The sequence below is a fragment of the Ranitomeya variabilis genome, chromosome 2 (assembly GCF_051348905.1).
Source record: "Ranitomeya variabilis isolate aRanVar5 chromosome 2, aRanVar5.hap1, whole genome shotgun sequence".
In the NCBI taxonomy this organism is placed as follows: Eukaryota; Metazoa; Chordata; class Amphibia; order Anura; family Dendrobatidae; genus Ranitomeya; species Ranitomeya variabilis.
The window spans coordinates 1079931252-1079951017 of NC_135233.1; the positions used below are offsets into that span (position 1 = coordinate 1079931252).

The 19766-nt window shown below is 49.7% G+C and overlaps 2 protein-coding genes across 2 annotated transcripts in view; both read right to left on the reverse strand.

Annotated features, from left to right (window-relative positions):
• LOC143808719 (cytochrome P450 2C14-like) overlaps nucleotides 1–19766 on the reverse strand; it is a 564240-nt gene that overhangs the window by 477897 nt on the left and 66577 nt on the right. The gene's annotated exons all lie outside the window — the stretch shown is intronic.
• The window catches only part of LOC143808722 (cytochrome P450 2B11-like), a 77377-nt gene that overhangs the window by 13745 nt on the left and 43866 nt on the right, over nucleotides 1–19766 (reverse strand). The window contains exons 6-7 of the mRNA XM_077291657.1: nucleotides 8547–8723; nucleotides 1597–1738 (exon numbers count right to left, since the gene is read on the reverse strand). Of these exons, the coding sequence (XP_077147772.1) occupies nucleotides 1597–1738; nucleotides 8547–8723 (319 nt within the window). The remainder of the gene's footprint in view (nucleotides 1–1596; nucleotides 1739–8546; nucleotides 8724–19766) is intronic.

Genomic DNA, 19766 nt, shown 5'->3' on the forward strand with positions numbered 1-19766 from the left:
TCTAGCGCCCGACTAACCAGTCAACATAAAGACACACGATACAGCATCTATTGCTGTAGCCGCCCGTGCGGCGCCATGCGCTTATAGAGCACTTTCCTATCCCTAGTCTGGGTGTTTAGTGGCGTCCGCCAAAGTGGCACAGCTTGCACTCTTGTGCTTTAAGTTATAGTTTTCTGTTACTTTGACACCCCAGTTGCGGTGTCGAGCGCAAGTGGTCTGAAAGTACTCTAATCCTGTGTCTTGGGAGAGTATCCTAAGACTCCTTGCTTGTGCTCTTGGTGCGGTACCGTGGCCCTGTGACGCAACAGGGTTTGCTTCCTTCACACAGGGTGAAGTTAACCCGTGTGTGTATCCACATTGTACCGCCATATAGTCAGCAGCAGGTTCCATCTCTGCACAGTGGACCCCGGGCTGCGAACGTACCTTATACCATCTCTAATATAATTTGGTGCGTTCCGCTAGCCCTAACAGGGGCATCACAGTAAAGTGACAGATCGCCGATCTGACACTGCTGTGCACTGTGTCAAATCGGCGATCTGACATGCACAGCAGGGAGGCTTCCCGGCGCCTGCTCTGAGCAGGCGCTGTGACGTCACCTCCCTGCAGGACCCGGATGCAGCCCCATGGCCATTTTGTATCCGGGAACTGCAGGGAGGAGACGCTCGGTACAGGATGAGCACATCGCCTTGTACCGATCGTCTCCGGGATGCCTGCAGGGAGACCCCTCCCTGCGCGATGCTTCCCTGTACCGCCGGAACACTGCGATCATGTTTGATTGCAGTGTGCCTGGGGTTAATGTGCCGGGGGTGGTCCGTGACCGCTCCTGGCACATAGTGCCGGATGTCAGCTGCGATAGTCAGCTGACACCCGGCCGCGGTCGGCCACGCTCCCCCCGTGAGCGCGGCTGATCACGCTGGACATACTATTCCGTCCGTGGGAATTAGTGCCCACCCCACATGGACGGAATAGTACGTCCGATGACAGAAAGGGGTTAAGGATTCAAAGAAGTTACAACCCTTTTTGCATGAATGCCCTTAAATGGCTTCTGATATTTTACATGCTGCAGAAAATTGAATCATATCACATGGAATAGCACAGCCAATAAGGAGGGACTATTACAGTTTGTATAAAAGCAGAGGCAGGGAATGTAGCAGCCATTTTGAGGTGAATCTGAGTATTACGATAACGTCACAGTTTACAACTTAGTGATAGGGAGAAGAAATCGTATAGCACTAAAGAAATTGTAAAAATAGCGTATGACAGCACATCATTGAAGACGATTAGCATGTGAATAAAAGAGAATTGTGACATACAATTTTCATGGCAATAGGAGGCTTTGGGCTACTTCCTGTTGCCCATGAATTGATTTGATGTAAATCAAATTTCATGGGAAAATCCAGCAAAGTTAGCAACTCGAATTTCAAAATATTCCCTCATTTCTATCCACAAAATAAAAAATAAATAAATTAAATGAAAAAAATTAAAAATGGGGGGGTTAGATAAAATATTTTATGTACAAGTTCATATTTATTTCTCATAGTGTCCCTGGAAATCCTGGATAAAGATTGCACTGTGTTTTCTAAATGTTTTTCTTACTTTGAATTTCAGGGTATTTTATCATCAGCAGAAGTCCCCATCTCAGGGTGGTTGACGAGGTCTCCATTCCAGCAGCAAACAGGTTGTCCACGAGTGCAGTTAGGTTTTTATTGTGGAAATACTCCGTGGATTCAGGTTTACCCTGAACAGCAGAAAAGAACAAAACCCCATTAATTATAGACCATGTTAGTCTTTCAAAAGATTGAAGAACATACAAAAATTGGTGATATTTGTTTCCAAAAGCAGCAAAAAATTCTGTCCATAATTGTTTTTGGTGCTGCAGATTAGCCCCGTTTAATTGTATGGAGCGAAGTTGCAATACCAAACAATATCCATCAACATGTCTTGTCTTTCTTGTCTACATTCCTGTGATTACCAGTGGAAACGGCACCCCTAGGAGGAACTCCTGGCCAAATTTCCAGCTACACATTCCCAGCATGGTAAGCTCCTTCGTCCCTCTCCCTCTACCTGCACCTCACCATGTTTCTACTACACTTTTTCTCTGATAGTTAATTTTTTTACTCATTCAGAAGCGGAAAAAACATGAAGCCCTTCTGTTCTCGGTGGAAAAAAAATGGGACCATAATAGTTGTCCATTTGGATCTAGAGTAATTTCTGTGTATAGCCTGAAATAAGTTCAGAAATGTCCTTCCTTACCTATTCTTCTGATGTGTATCTGAGCTGTATAATCCTCACATGCGTGAAGTTGACTGTTGTACTGAGTAATTACTCTGATCTGAGAGCTGCAGCCTCAATAATATGACTGATCTGATCTCTGAAAATAAATGTTAGGGTACCGTCTCACAGTGGCACTTTGGTCGCTATGACGGCACGATCCGTGACTTCCAGCGATATCCATACGATATCGCTGTGTCTGACACACAGCAGCGGCGATCAGGGACCCCGCTGAGAATCGTAAGTCGTAGCAGATCGTTTGGAACTTTATTTCGTCGCTGGATCACCTGCTGTCATCGCTGGATCAGTGTGTGTGACACCAATCCAGCGATGCGTTTGCTTGTAACCAGGGTAAACATCTGGTTACTAAGAGCAGGGCCGTGCTTAGTAACCCGATGTTTACCCTGGTTACCATCGTAAATGTAAAAAAAAAAAACAGTACATACTCACATTCCAGTGTCCGTCAGGTCCCTCGCTGTCAGCTTCCCGCACTGACTGAGTGCCGGCCGGAAAGCAGGGCACAGCATAGCGATGACGTCACCGCTGCGCTCTGCTTTTACTTTCCGGCCGGCACTCAGTCAGTGCGGGAAGCGGACGGCGAGGGACCTGACGTACACCGGAATGTGAGTATGTACTTGCAGCGCCCCAGAGTCCTGGTCGTTGCAGTACTGTGGCTCCGCCACTAAGGGGAGCTATGGTACGTCTGATGGCACTGAAGGAGTTCATCTGACCAGGTATCACAGACACCAATACATTTCACAGTCGGGCCACCAGGGGGAGCTAAGGGTTCTATTCACTAGGCCACTCCTCACATACTGGTAAAACTGGGGGTCAGGCAGGAAGTTAGAGGGAAAGCTGACTGGGTTGGAACCAGGCAACACCGTGTGGCAGAGGGTGTTGTAGGGGGAAGATTCGGTAGGGTCTCTGTCAGGTTTGGGACCCTGATGGAGGCCTGGCTACAAGGAAGAACGTCACGGGACCGTGCCTGCACAGAATAGCGGCGGTGCCCTAAGAAAGGATTAGAAGAGAGATATATTGTGCTGAGTGAGAAACGAGATCAAAGCAAATAGGAGAATACCAGTAGGAGTCATGCTGTAAGATCGAGGCAACATCCTACTGAGGCGTGCAACCGGTGGCTGGAACGCCGAGGAAGTATAAATACATCTAGCTTCAAGCAATACTTCAAACCTACGGCAGGACAGTCAGTCATAGGCGGGCTGTCTCACACCAAATCACTTAAGAAGACATAGGGGGCAACCTGTGGAGAGGGGCGACTCTAGGGTCCCGGAAGAGCTCCGAGCCTACCCGTCATACGGGTGCCGTCCTAACCAGAACATCGGGAGGGACGGAGGATTAGCAGAACATCATCTAATCGAGTTGTGAGGGAACATCAGAAACAGACACAACAGTTGTGGGGTACTTTCCGTAAGCACTGCAGGGAAGGACTACAACACATAGCGCTAGCAGGAAGGCACTGATTTCCACCTGCAAAGGGAACTCTGGAGGTGCCATTGGAACGGCCGGACTTGCGCAGCCTGGTGATCCGGATTCCGGACTGAGGACCCAGAGATCTTCAGTAAAGAGGTAAAGAGACTGCAACCTGGTGTCCTCGTTATTTACCACGACCTGCACCCCACAATTGCACCACTACCATTTACCATCATCCATTCTCTCATTCACTGGACGTCCCCCACTGACCGACAGGGCCACGGACCGGGCTTAGCCACCGTGACCACACAACCCCCCAGAACAGAGACTCTGAGGCCCGGTACCGGGTACCCCTCGGCCCTGCGGCAGTGTGGGGCCGCTCCAACTTGGCGTCACGAACAGGATCTACTTAAGCCTGAAGAATCAGGTCATGTGTGCCTTGGAACTGTGATTTATCGTGCTTTGACTGTGCTTTATTAGAAGGACTGTGTATTGCCATTACCACAAGGGTTACCGCCAAAACCGCCGCCATTGCAGCGCTGAGGAGAAGTGCAGGAGAAGAAGAGGGGTGTGGAGTAGGCGTAGACAAGCTGGAGAGCGCGAAGAACAATGGCCGCCCAGTCTAAGTATTTCTGTGTCCTGAGGACGTGTCCGTCAGCAGCTGAGGTCCGCCTCCTTATCCTGTTTGGAGGGTGGAGACCATGGAGACGGGGCCGCCCACGAAAGAGACCACGGGAAGAGGACACTGGAGAAGAAGAAAAGATGGCGACGCCGGGAACGCCGCGTGGGACTGACCCGATCCGGCCTGAGGCTGCGCAACCCGACACAGCCCCAGATGCGCCAACGTTGCGGGAACTGACCCTCAAGGAGCTATTGATGGGCCGACCTCCCTTGCCACCGTCTGAGGAGTGTGTGGCTGCAGCCGAGGCCCGACAGATAGCACGCCACTTGGAGGCTGATGCCCGCGTGCTCGCTCGGCTGGGCCAGCCCACGGAGGTCCGTTTGTCTCCGGTGTCCCCTGTTCCTCCCAACCCGGCCGCAGCTGATAGTACGCTGCGGGCGCAGGGCATGAGACTTCTGCCGGAGGCCGAACACCTGCGGCGCCTGATGACAGCATGGTGGAACCGGCCCCAGCCTGCAGCCCGGATTGACCTGACCAGCGTGGAAGAAACCCCGACGTCACACTGGGGTGTAGTGGTGTCCTTTAACCCCCGACATGGAAGAGGGGTTATACAGGAGATCGGGGAGCCGCTACAAGTCCGCGTAGATCGGGAGGAGGTGGAGCCCTGCGGAGGAAGGTTCGCTCGCGACCTAGAGCCAGGTGACGCTGTGACCTACACCAGTTGGAGGAGGGAGGTCAGCTGGATCGCTCGGGGCGTCCAGCGGTGCGTCGCACTCCAGGCCGCTGCCGGAACATCAGAAGATGAACCTCCTGCTGAAAAGGCAACGGAACCTGTCCCTGCGGAGCAGCGGGGAACCCGGACCCACCATGTACCTTGGGGGCGTGCCGGCCCATCAGTGAGGAGGGCATCCCGGTGAGGGATCTCTTTGTTGACCCGGGATCCCTATTGTTTTGTTTGTTTTTCTAAGTTTTTGCACAAGTTTCCAGAACTGCCGCAATCATGAACAGTGCATGATACAAACTTCTTGTAAATAGTTTGCACCTTCTTAAAGGTGCTTCCTACTGGTTTTACTTAGAAAGAGACTCTTTGCGAAGATACCGCACCGGAGCCTTTGCTGAGTACGGACTGGTAGCTTGAGAAGATATGCTACCTCATGAAGACTTGGTCCCCTCCTAAAGGGGATGTTTACTTGTTGCACTTAAAGAGTGATATTGCTTTAAGAAAGATAGATAGCAATAATGCCTTGACAGAAGAAAATGATGATGATGTTTACATGTAAAAGTTATATGTATCTAACTAGTTAATTGTGAAAAATGTTTAATAATGTTGATGGAAGAACGAGGACAGAAAGTGAACCCGTATGGGGTTAGTTAGTGAGTCCTCCTAAGAGCCATATAGAGATGGCCCATTGGTTCTAAACAGAAGGAAAAATGTTATGTTCTATACTGTGTATAGTGGTGGAAGGGCAGTAGGCCCGGGCTGAAAGGGGCGGTCCTGTATAGAAAGGAGAGGCAGAAGGTCTGGTGCCGTTAGGACAGGCGGTCCTGCAGACTTAAAGAAGGAGAATGAAAAGTTAAATTGCCTTATAATGTGATTATAAGAAGGTCTTTAGTGTATTTAGAGTGTACATCCTTAAAGGCAATGTTAAATTATTGTTCAAGAATTTGCACTGAGTAGAATACCCGGTTGGGTAAGAGAAAGTTATTTATAGCATGTTGCTATGATATTTAACCATGTTTGTAACGTTCAAGTGTCCTCACCTCCCATAAAGGGAAGCTTTGTTAAATATTCTTATTGTTATTACACTCAACAAATTGTATGTCTTTTTGCTAACCTGTATTGTTGTTTTCTTCCCAGTCCCGGAGTACTGGATTTAACCGGGGGGGAGTGCAGCGCCCCAGAGTCCTGGTCGTTGCAGTACTGTGGCTCCGCCACTAAGGGGAGCTATGGTACGTCTGATGGCACTGAAGGAGTTCATCTGACCAGGTATCACAGACACCAATACATTTCACAGTCGGGCCACCAGGGGGAGCTAAGGGTTCTATTCACTAGGCCACTCCTCACATACTGGTAAAACTGGGGGTCAGGCAGGAAGTTAGAGGGAAAGCTGACTGGGTTGGAACCAGGCAACACCTTGTGGCAGAGGGTGTTGTAGGGGGAAGATTCGGTAGGGTCTCTGTCAGGTTTGGGACCCTGATGGAGGCCTGGCTACAAGGAAGAACGTCACGGGACCGTGCCTGCACAGAATAGCGGCGGTGCCCTAAGAAAGGATTAGAAGAGATATATATTGTGCTGAGTGAGAAACGAGATCGAAGCAAATAGGAGAATACCAGTAGGAGTCGTGCTGTAAGATCGAGGCAACATCCTACTGAGGCGTGCATCCGGTGGCCGGAACGCCGAGGAAGTATAAATACATCTAGCTTCAAGCAATACTTCAAACATACGGCAGGACAGTCAGTCATAGGCGGGCTGTCTCACACCAAATCACCTAAGAAGACATAGGGGGCAACTTGTGGAGAGGGGCGACTCTAGGGTCCCGGAAAAGCTCCGAGCCTACCCGTCATACGGGTGCCGTCCTAACCAGAACATCGAGAGGGACGGAGGATTAGCAGAACATCATCTAATCGAGTTGTGAGGGAACATCAGAAACAGACACAACAGTTGTGGGGTACTTTCCGTAAGCACTGCAGGGAAGGACTACAACACATAGCGCTAGCAGGAAGACACTGATTTCCATCTGCAAAGGGAACTCTGGAGGTGCCATTGGACCGGCCGGACTTGCGCAGCCTGGTGATCCGGATTCCGGACTGAGGACCCAGAGATCTTCAGTAAAGAGGTAAAGAGACTGCAACCTGGTGTCCTCGTTATTTACCGCGACCTGCACCCCACAATTGCACCACTACCATTTACCATCATCCATTCTCTCATTCACTGGACGTCCCCCACTGACCGACAGGGCCACGGACCGGGCTTAGCCACCGTGACCACACAACCCCCCAGAACAGAGACTCTGAGGCCCGGTACCGGGTACCCCTCGGCCCTGCGGCGGTGTGGGGCCGCTCCATACTGTTTTTTTTTTTACATTTACGATGGTAACCAGGGTAAACATCGGGTTACTAAGCGCGGCCCTGCGCTTAATAACCCGATGTTTACCCTGGTTACCCGGGGACTTCGGCATCGTTGGTCGCTGGAGAGCTGTCTGTGTGACAGCTCTCCAGCGACCACACAACGATTTACCAACGATCATGGCCAGGTCATATCGCTGGTCGTGATCATTGGTAAATCATTTAGTGTAACAGTACCCTTAGTATCTGTTTCTGGGATCTGCTATCTCAAGTACACAGCTTTCGCAGAAACAAATACAACTAAGAAATACTCTACTATGATCTAAGCATAGCAGTCATGTCGTTACAATTCTCATATCACAGCAATTACGTTGAGTGCTCAGCAGGTAAGGGCACCAGAGCTGTAGTGATTTCATCAAGTGACATGTACTCCATCACTGGATGAACTCACCACATCGGTACTGGTGTCTGCATCTGATAAGTAATCACCAGTAATTACGGTGATCTGAGTGCTGCAGCCGCAATGGCATGACTGATTCACACAGATCGCAATAATTACCGGTGAGCACTCCTCAGGTGTGGGCACCAGGGCTGTGGTGATGACTTCATCCAGCAGTTAGTACATTTCACTGGATGAAATCACTGCTGCAACCTTCGTTTTGGATCTGGTAAATGATCACTGCTGATTACTGTGATCTGAGCACCGCAATGACATGACGGTTCCACTCAGATCACAGTCATTACTGGTGACAGAGGGAAATTGAGGGTGTGTCCAGTTAACAGCTGAGGCAGCCAAATCTTAGGAGATAGGGTTGGACACCAAACGCAGTCACCTTGGGCTATTGCATTTGTAAGTGTTGTTCTCTGACACTTACACACCAGTAAATAAAAATGGCAGACCCCAGTAGCTGAATAAAATAAAAAATACTCAATTTATATTTACACACATGTTAACAAACTTGTCAAAACATTAAAAAAAATTCTGATACTCTGCAGGTAGATCATTTTGTGACGTTTATATCAATATTTAACCAGCAAGTGTTTGTTATTTGAGTTGAAGTCTGAGGGTTTTGCTAGAATTCCACTACATTGTGTCTAAGGTGTTTCTTGAGAAATTCTAGGCTATGATAAAATTCATCCTTGATGTAACATATCGTACCTCTTGTTGCTTGGCCAGGAAGGCATCAATAAGGTTCCTCTGGTCATTTACATCCAGTTCTTTCTTCTGTTTTGTAAATGTCGCTGTTATGAATTTTTGAAGCTCTACCATATTTCCAAACATTGTTCTGTGAGGTCCGGGGAGCAAACCCATCAATGTCGGGAAACTGTTATACAACTAAACAAATATAAAAGTAATAATGAATGCTGCTGACATTGAAGACGCCAAATGCATTCATTTGTTAAATACAACAGGAATAGGCACTGTCCAACATGCAAAAATTATTGAGGCTCTCAGTACCATACAGATGTCATCTACGTATAAATGAGTACTCCAATGAACACATAGCACATAAGAGGTGAAGTGTTGTGATCCTAATGGCAGAGGATCTCAGGGTCTTCAGCAAAGTCTGCAAACATAAAAACTAGCTCTTAGGGAGGTGCTAACTGAGCTGACCACATACCTGATCCTAGCCCACAAATAATAGCAGCCGGGGAACGTGCCTACGTTGGTTCTAGACGTCTCGCGCCAGCCGGAGATCTAACTAACCCTTTCAGAGAAAATACAGACCTCACTTGCCTCCAGAGAAAGATACCCCAAAGTAGATACAGGCCCCCAACAAATAATAACGGTGAGGTAAGAGGAAAGGACAAACGTAAGTATGAACTAGATTCAGCAAAGAGAGGCCCACTAAATAATAGCAGAAATATAGAAAGCGGACTTATGTGGTCAGCGAAAAACCCTACCAAAATATCCACGCTGAATATCCAAGAACCCCCGTACCGACTAACGGTATGGGGGGAGAATATCAGCCCCCTAAGAGCTTCCAGCAAAATCAGGAATCACATTATGAACAAGCTGGACAAAAACAGAATAATACAAATAAACAAAAAAAACAAGAAAGCAGGACTTAGCTTATGTTGCAAAAAATCAGGACCAGTAGACAAGAGCAACCAGACAAGGACTGATTACATGGATGCCAGGCAATGGACTAAGACTCCAGGAAGTTTAAATAGAAACACCCAGAGTCTTAACGACCCAGGTGACTACCAACCTGGGGAAAGAGTATCCAAAAGCCATTGTTATGACCCCAATGGCAGAGGGTCTCAGGAATAATTGCTAAGTATGCAAACACAGAAAACCAGCTCATAGGGCAGTGGTAACTGGGCTGACCATATATCTAATCCTAGCACCACAAATACCAGCAGCCGGGGAACGTGCCTACGTTGATTCTAGACGTCTCGCGCCAGCCGGAGAACTAACTAACCCTAGAAGGGAAAAGAAAGACCTTTCTTGCCTCCAGAGAAAATACCCCAAAAGTTGGATACAAGCCCCCAACAAATAATAACGGTGAGGTAAGAGGAAAAGACAAACATAAGAATGAGCTAGGTATTTAGCAAAGAGAGGCCCACTAGCTAATAGCAGAATATAGGAAGATAACTTATATGGTCAGCAAAAACCCTATCAAAAATATCCACACTGGAAATTCAAGAACCCCCGAACCGTCTAACGGCCCGGGGGGAGAACACCAGCCCCCTAGAGCTTCCAGCAAGGTCAGGAATCACATTTAGTACAAGCTGGACAAAAATGAGAGCAAGCAAATAACCCAAAAAACAAAGAAGCAGGACTTAGCTTAATTTTGCACGAACCAGGACCAGCAGATAGGAGCAAACAGAATGTGTCTGATTACAACGATGCCAGGCACTGGACTAAGGATCCAGGAGGTTTATATAGCAACACCCCTGAACTAACGACCCAGCTGGGTACAAACTGAGGGAAGAAAATCCCAGAGTCATATCACTAGTAACCACAAGAGGGAGCCAAAAAGTCTAATTCACAACAGTACCCCCCCCCCTTAAGGAGGGGTCACCGAACCCTCACCAAGACCACCAGGGTGATCAGGATGAGCAGCGTGAAAGGCACGAACTAAATCGGCCGCATGCACATCAGAGGCAACCACCCAGGAATTATCCTCCTGACCATAGCCCTTCCACTTGACCAAATACTGAAGCCTCCATCTGGAGAGACGAGAATCCAAGATCTTCTCAACCACGTACTCCAACTCGCCCTCAACCAACACCGGAGCAGGAGGCTCAGCAGAAGGAACCACAGGCACAACGTAGCGTCGCAATAAAGACCTATGGAACACGTTGTGAATGGCAAACGAAACCGGAAGATCCAAGCGAAAGGACACTGGATTAAGGATTTCCAATATCTTGTAAGGAACGATGAAGCGAGGCTTAAATTTAGGAGAGGAGACCTTCATAGGAACAAATCGAGAAGACAGCCACACCAAATCCCCAACACGAAGTCGGGGACCCACACCGCGGCGGCGGTTGGCAAAACGCTGAGCCTTCTCCTGTGACAATTTTAAGTTGTCCACCACATGATTCCAGATCTGCTGCAACCTATCCACCACAGAATCTACCCCAGGACAGTCAGAAGGCTCCACATGTCCCGAGGAAAAACGACGATGGAAACCAGAGTTGCAGAAAAATGGCGAAACCAAAGTAGCGGAACTAGCCCGATTATTAAGGGCAAACTCAGCCAACGGCAAGAAGGTCACCCAATCATCCTGATCTGCCAAAACAAAACACCTCAAATAAGCCTCCAGAGTCTGATTAGTTCGCTCCGTTTGTCCATTAGTCTGAGGATGAAAGGCAGACGAGAACGACAAATCAATGCCCATCCTAGTACAAAAGGATCGCCAGAACCTGAAAACAAACTGGGATCCTCTGTCAGACACAATATTCTCAGAAATGCCGTGTAAACGAACCACATTCTGAAGGAACACAGGAACCAGATTGGAAGAGGAAGGCAGCTTAGGCACAGGCACCAAATGGACCATTTTCGAGAAGCGATCACATACCACCCAGATGACAGACATACCCTGAGACACCGGGAGATCAGAAATGAAATCCATGGAAATGTGTGTCCAAGGCCCCTTCGGGACAGGCAAGGGCAAGAGCAACCCGCTGGCACGAGAACAGCAAGGCTTAGCTCGAGCACAAGTCCCACAGGACTGCACAAATGACCGCACATCCCGTGACAAGGAAGGCCACCAAAAGGACCTAGCCACCAGATCTCTGGTGCCAAAAATTCTCGGATGACCTGCCAACACCGAGGAATGAACCTCGGAAATGACTCTGCTGGTCCACTTATCAGGAACAAACAGTCTGTCAGGTGGACAAGAGTCAGGTCTACCAGCCTGAAATCTCTGCAACACGTGTCGCAAATCAGGAGAAATGGCTGACAAGATAACTCCCTCTTTAAGAATACCAACAGGTTCTGCGACTCCAGGAGAGTCAGGCACAAAGCTCCTTGAAAGAGCATCAGCCTTCACATTCTTTGAACCTGGTAAATACGAGACCACAAAGTCAAAACGGGAGAAAAACAATGACCAGCGGGCCTGTCTAGGATTCAGGCGTTTAGCAGACTTGAGATACATCAAATTTTTGTGATCAGTCAAGACCACCACACGATGCTTAGCACCCTCGAGCCAATGACGCCACTCCTCAAATGCCCACTTCATGGCCAGTAACTCCCGATTGCCAACATCATAATTCCGCTCAGCAGGTGAAAACTTCCTAGAGAAGAAAGCACATGGTCTCATTACCGAGCAACCAGGGCCTCTCTGTGACAAAACGGTCCCTGACCCAATCTCAGAAGCATCCACTTCGACCTGAAAGGGAAGTGAGACATCAGGCTGGCACAAAACAGGCGCCAAAGTAAACCGGCGCTTCAACTCTTGGAACGCCTCCACGGCTGCAGGAGCCCAGTTAGCAACATCAGAACCTTTCTTGGTCATATCCGTCAAAGGTTTAACAACGCTAGAAAAATTAGCGATAAAACGACGGTAGAAGTTAGCAAAACCCAAGAACTTCTGAAGACTCTTAACTGACGTGGGTTAAGTCCACTCATGAATAGCTTGGACCTTGACTGGGTCCATCTCCACAGCAGAAGGGGAAAAAATAAACCCCAAAAAGGGAACCTTCTGTACTCCAAAGAGACACTTTGAGCCTTTAACAAACAAAGCATTCTCACGCAAAACCTGAAACACCATCCTGACCTGCTCCACATGTGAGTCCCAATCTTCAGAGAAAACCAGAATATCATCCAGATAAACAATCATAAATTTATCCAGATACTTCCGGAAAATATCATGCATAAAGGACTGAAACACTGAGGGAGCATTAGAGAGCCCAAAAGGCATCACCAAGTACTCAAAATGACCTTCGGGCGTATTAAATGCAGTCTTCCATTCATCTCCTTGCTTAATGCGCACAAGGTTGTACGCACCACGAAGATCTATCTTGGTGAACCACTTGGCACCTTTAATCCGGGCAAACAAGTCCGACAACAGAGGCAAAGGATACTGAAATTTAACAGTGATTTTATTCAGAAGCCGATAGTCAATACAAGGTCTCAAAGATCCGTCCTTCTTGGCCACAAAAAAGAATTCCCGCACCAAGAGGGGAAGAGGAAGGACGGATATGCCCCTTCTCCAGAGACTCCTTGATATACGAACGCATTGCGGCATGCTCAGGTACAGACAGATTAAATAATCTTCCCTTGGGAAATTTACTACCTGGAATCAAATCTATGGCGCAGTCACAGTCCCTATGAGGAGGCAGAGCACTGGATCTGGACTCGCTGAATACATCCTGATAATCAGACAAATACTCAGGAACTTCCGAAGGAGTAGAGGAAGCAATAGACACTGGCAGGGAATCAGCATGAATTCCCTGACAGCCCCAACTTGACACAGACATTGCCTTCCAATCCAAGACTGGATTGTGGGTCTGTAACCATGGCAGACCCAAAACGACCAAATCATGCATTTTATGCAGAACAAGAAAACGAATCACCTCCCGATGTTCAGGAGTCATGCACATGGTTACCTGCGTCCAAAACTGCGGTTTATTTTCCGCCAATGGCGTAGCATCAATACCTCTAAGAGGAATAGGATTTACCAACGGTTCAAGAACAAAGCCACAGCGCTTGGCAAATGACAGATCCATAAGACTCAGGGCAGCACCTGAATCCACAAACGCCATAACAGGGTAAGAAGACAAAGAGCAAATTAAAGTCACAGACAAAATAAATTTAGGTTGCAAATTACCAATGGCGACAGGACTAACAACCCTTGTTAGGCGTTTAGAGCATGCTGATATAACATGTGTAGAATCACCACTAGTGTTGAGCGATACTTTCCAATATCGGAAAGTATCGGTATCGGAAAGTATCGGCCGATACCGTCAAAATATCGGATCCAATCCGATACCGATACCCGATCCCAATGCAAGTCAATGGGACGAAAATATCGGAATTAAAATAAACCCTTTATAAACTTGTAGGTTCATTCTACATGAAGGAAAACAACTAAGAATAATGTAGGATGTATTGGGGGACGTGGCGGAGATATTAAAGGGACAGAGGTTTAGCCCAATGTAATAGAATAGCAGGATTTTTAATTTTTTTTTATGAAGTTCGGCGTTAGAAAGAATTTGACTATGTTATTTTTTTTTTTTTTTATGTCAGATATTGATGTTTCACTACTTCCACGCCCTTCACCTTCTTTTTTACTTCTCCCACGCTTTCTTCTTAATTATCCTCATCATCAGCTTCTTTGACATCAACTTCTTCACCTTATTCATCTTCTTCTTCATCTTCTACCTATTATTTTTTGGGTTACATTGTTCATATTCTTTTTATTTTACTATTATCTTCATCATATTCAACTTCTTCATCATATTCTTATTTGTGACAGGCATTCCCGTAGTTGTTATCTATAAAAGTTTGAAGATTACACCTTCCGTTCTGCCTGTCACAAACCAGTTACATTTGTCCGCATTCAGTTTGGCCTGCAGCATCAGGCTTTATCCAGGGGCACCACGAGGAGGAACGGACTCACCCCCATACACTGCTTAGTCTTCTTCTGCTTATAATTTACATAATATTTTTTTGCTCTGATATTTTGTGTTATGCTTAATGTCCTTCTGCTCTTTGTTCTGCAGCCTCTTGTTCTTCTGCTTCTCGGTCTTCCAGGTCGTCGTCGTCTCCAGGGTCGTCGTCTCCGGGGTCGTCGTCATCGGGGTGGTCTCCGGGGTCGTCGTCATCGGGGTGGTCTTCAGGGTCATCGTCTCCAGGGTCGTCGTCATCACGGTGGTTGTCGTCTCTGGTGTCGTCGTCATCTTAGGGGTGTTCTTCCGGGTCATCGTGTTTAGTCTCTTGAACTTGGAAATGTAGCAGAAGGTACAAGAAGGCTGAGAAAATGCCGAGAACCAGCTGATGGAACTGGAACTCGGATGGCTACCCGAAGGTCCAAGAGCCAATGGAACTACCGAGGACCAGCTGACGTTACTGGAACCCGGTTACTAAGCAGGAGGTACCCGTGCCTGAAAGCACTACCAAGGACCACCTGACGTTGGTGGAACTCGGATACCCAGAGGGAGGCACCTAAGCCAAAGGCTCTGCCCGGAACCAGCTGACGGTACTGGAACCAGGATGGGGAGCAGAAGGTACAAGAGCAAAAGACACTGCCGAGAACCAGCTGACGGTGCTGGAACCCGGATGGGTAGCCGAAGGTCCAAGAGCCAATGGAACTACCGAGGACCAGCTGACGTTACTGGAACCCGGTTACTAAGCAGGAGGTACCCGTGCCTGAAAGCACTACCAAGGACCACCTGACGTTGGTGGAACTCGGATACCCAGAGGGAGGCACCTAAGCCAAAGGCTCTGCCCGGAACCAGCTGACGGTACTGGAACCAGGATGTGGAGCAGAAGGTACAAGAGCAAGTGTCTGCGTGGCTTTTGCAGGACACGTTGCCGGCTGCACAGCAGGGGAACAGCTGGCGGTGCTGGACCCCACTGACACATTGGCGAGGTGTTTGGCTCTGTGCAGCCAGCACTTCCGGACAGCAACGAGCGGTGTTGTAGCCCGAGCTCTGCAGGGGGAGCAGAGTGTAGGCCGAAGCCTACTTGAACCAATTTCAAAGGTAACCTTTAACCCCCCCTCAGGGGTTAGAAAGTAGAAGAGCCACAGCTTATGCAGCAGTAGTGCTGCACAAGTCAAAGGTTGCTCTTTTAATTTCGCTCCTTGCACACGCTGAATGAAACACGTATAACATTTAGCCCTTTATACAGTCAAACTGTGTTGGAGGCGCGAGTTCCCTTTGTAATGAGACGCAGCACAGATGTCAAGAATCCCACCTTGGTGCTGGGTGCAGCCTCCCGAGCGTTGTTATTTGCTGTACAGGAGTCTGCGCTGTCGTGTTATCCCCTGGCCTAGCGCCGTTAGCGCTGCCCATCTTCTGACCTCATTTAATGTTGGCCGGTGCGGTTCGCGATGCCCATGAATCACAGCCCCGCAGTGTATTGACATAGTTTAAACACTGCGGGGCTGGGATTCATGGCCTGGCGCAGTACATATGTTCGCCTCTCGCTTGGGTTCTTACACCCGCTTCAGACTATGTGGCGTCAGCTGATCCCTTATCGCATGCCACGGCCATGAAGCCGCACAGTCCGAAGAAGGCGGAAGGAGAGGAGGGACAGGCGAACTGATGCACTGATCCTGCCCATCAATCACACCCTCGCAGTCCCAATAAATAAGACACCGAGGGGCGTTGTGTGGGTCAGGGCGGCCGCAGAGGCGCAGGCAGCCAAACAATGATGCCAGAAGACGGGCAGCGCTACCAAGGGGGTTGCAGCGTGTCATTACAAAGGAAAGTCACACCACCGGGACGGTTAAATGGTCACACAGAGGACACATTGCAGACGTGTTTTCAGTTCCACATGTGCGAGGAGAATACGTTTCTGAGCCACCTTGCACACATGCAGCATTACCGCTGTACAAGGTGGCTGGATAACGTAAAAACGCCTGGGGGAGGGGGGACAGGTTCCCTTCAATTTCAGTTCTTGTGTCTGCGTGGCTTTTGCAGGACACGTTGCCGGCTGCACAGCAGGGGAACAGCTGGCGGTGCTGGACCCCACTGACACATTGGCTGGTGTTTTTCTCTGTGCAGCTAGCACATCTGGGCAAAAACTGGCGGTGTGTTAGAGCCCAGGGACAGCAGGAGGAGGAGCAGGAGGAGGAGGAGCAGGGGGAGGGGAGTGTAGGCCGAAGCCTGCACAGGCGGCAGCTTTGGGTGTGTTGTGTCTGCGTGGCTTTTGCAGGACACGTTGCCGGCTACACAGCAGGGGAACAGCTGGCGGTGCTGGACCCCACTGACACATTGGCGAGGTGTTTGGCTCTGTGCAGCCAGCACTTCCGGACAGCAACTAGCGTTGTTGGAGCCCGGGCTCTGCAGGTGGAGCAGAGTGTAGGCCGAAGCCTAATTGAACCGATTTCAAAAGTCACCTTTAACCCCCCCTCAGGGGTTACAAAGTAGAAGAGCCACAGCTTATGCAGCAGCAGTGCTGCGCAAGTCAAAGGTTGCTCTTGTAATTTTTCTCCTTGCACACGCTGAATGGAACACGTATAACATTTAGCCCTTTATACAGTCAAACTGTGTAATGGAGGCGAGAGTTCCCTTTGTAATGAGACGCAGCACAGGTGTCAAGAATCCCACCTTGGTGCTGGGTGCAGCCTCCCGAGCGTTGTTATTTGCTGTACAGGAGTCTGCGCTGTCGTGTTATCCCCTGGCCTAGCGCCGTTAGCGCTGCCCATCTTCTGGCATCATGTAATGTCGGCCGGTGCGGTTCGCGATGACCATGAATCCCAGCCCCGCAGTGTCTTAACATTGTTAAAACACTGCGGGGCTGGGATTCAGGGCCTGGCGCAGCACATATGTTCGCCTCTCACACTCGGGTCCTTACACCCGCTTCAGACTGTGCGGCGTCATCTGATCCCTTATCGCATGCCACGGCCATGAAGCCGCACAGTCCGAAGAAGGCGGAAGGAGAGGAGGGACAGGCGAACTGATGCACTGATCCTGCCCATCAATCACACCCTCGCAGTCCCAATAAATAAGACACCGAGGGGCGTTGTGTGGGTCAGGGCGGCCGCAGAGGCGCAGGCAGCCAAACAATGATGCCAGAAGACGGGCAGCGCTACCAAGGGGGTTGCAGCGTGTCATTACAAAGGAAAGTCACACCACCGGGACGGTTAAATGGTCACACAGAGGACACATTGCAGACGTGTTTTCAGTTCCACATGTGCGAGGAGAATACGTTTCTGAGCCACCTTGCACACATGCAGCATTACCGCTGTACAAGGTGGCTGGATAACGTAAAAACGCCTGGGGGAGGGGGGACAGGTTCCCTTCAATTTCAGTTCTTGTGTCTGCGTGGCTTTTGCAGGACACGTTGCCGGCTGCACAGCAGGGGAACAGCTGGCGGTGCTGGACCCCACTGACACATTGGCTGGTGTTTTTCTCTGTGCAGCTAGCACATCTGGGCAAAAACTGGCGGTGTGTTAGAGCCCAGGGACAGCAGGAGGAGGAGCAGGAGGAGGAGGAGCAGGGGGAGGGGAGTGTAGGCCGAAGCCTGCACAGGCGGCAGCTTTGGGTGTGTTGTGTCTGCGTGGCTTTTGCAGGACACGTTGCCGGCTACACAGCAGGGGAACAGCTGGCGGTGCTGGACCCCACTGACACATTGGCGAGGTGTTTGGCTCTGTGCAGCCAGCACTTCCGGACAGCAACTAGCGTTGTTGGAGCCCGGGCTCTGCAGGTGGAGCAGAGTGTAGGCCGAAGCCTAATTGAACCGATTTCAAAAGTCACCTTTAACCCCCCCTCAGGGGTTACAAAGTAGAAGAGCCACAGCTTATGCAGCAGCAGTGCTGCGCAAGTCAAAGGTTGCTCTTGTAATTTTTCTCCTTGCACACGCTGAATGGAACACGTATAACATTTAGCCCTTTATACAGTCAAACTGTGTAATGGAGGCGAGAGTTCCCTTTGTAATGAGACGCAGCACAGGTGTCAAGAATCCCACCTTGGTGCTGGGTGCAGCCTCCCGAGCGTTGTTATTTGCTGTACAGGAGTCTGCGCTGTCGTGTTATCCCCTGGCCTAGCGCCGTTAGCGCTGCCCATCTTCTGGCATCATGTAAGGTCGGCCGGTGCGGTTCGCGATGACCATGAATCCCAGCCCCGCAGTGTCTTAACATTGTTAAAACACTGCGGGGCTGGGATTCAGGGCCTGGCGCAGCACATATGTTCGCCTCTCACACTCGGGTCCTTACACCCGCTTCAGACTGTGCGGCGTCATCTGATCCCTTATCGCATGCCACGGCCATGAAGCCGCACAGTCCGAAGAAGGCGGAAGGAGAGGAGGGACAGGCGAACTGATGCACTGATCCTGCCCATCAATCACACCCTCGCAGTCCCAATAAATAAGACACCGAGGGGCGTTGTGTGGGTCAGGGCGGCCGCAGAGGCGCAGGCAGCCAAACAATGATGCCAGAAGACGGGCAGCGCTACCAAGGGGGTTGCAGCGTGTCATTACAAAGGAAAGTCACACCACCGGGACGGTTAAATGGTCACACAGAGGACACATTGCAGACGTGTTTTCAGTTCCACATGTGCGAGGAGAATACGTTTCTGAGCCACCTTGCACACATGCAGCATTACCGCTGTACAAGGTGGCTGGATAACGTAAAAACGCCTGGGGGAGGGGGGACAGGTTCCCTTCAATTTCAGTTCTTGTGTCTGCGTGGCTTTTGCAGGACACGTTGCCGGCTGCACAGCAGGGGAACAGCTGGAGGTGCTGGACCCCACTGACACATTGGCTGGTGTTTTTCTCTGTGCAGCTAGCACATCTGGGCAAAAACTGGCGGTGTGTTAGAGCCCAGGGACAGCAGGAGGAGGAGCAGGAGGAGGAGGAGCAGGGGGAGGGGAGTGTAGGCCGAAGCCTGCACAGGCGGCAGCTTTGGGTGTGTTGTGTCTGCGTGGCTTTTGCAGGACACGTTGCCGGCTACACAGCAGGGGAACAGCTGGCGGTGCTGGACCCCACTGACACATTGGCGAGGTGTTTGGCTCTGTGCAGCCAGCACTTCCGGACAGCAACTAGCGTTGTTGGAGCCCGGGCTCTGCAGGTGGAGCAGAGTGTAGGCCGAAGCCTAATTGAACCGATTTCAAAAGTCACCTTTAACCCCCCCTCAGGGGTTACAAAGTAGAAGAGCCACAGCTTATGCAGCAGCAGTGCTGCGCAAGTCAAAGGTTGCTCTTGTAATTTTTCTCCTTGCACACGCTGAATGGAACACGTATAACATTTAGCCCTTTATAC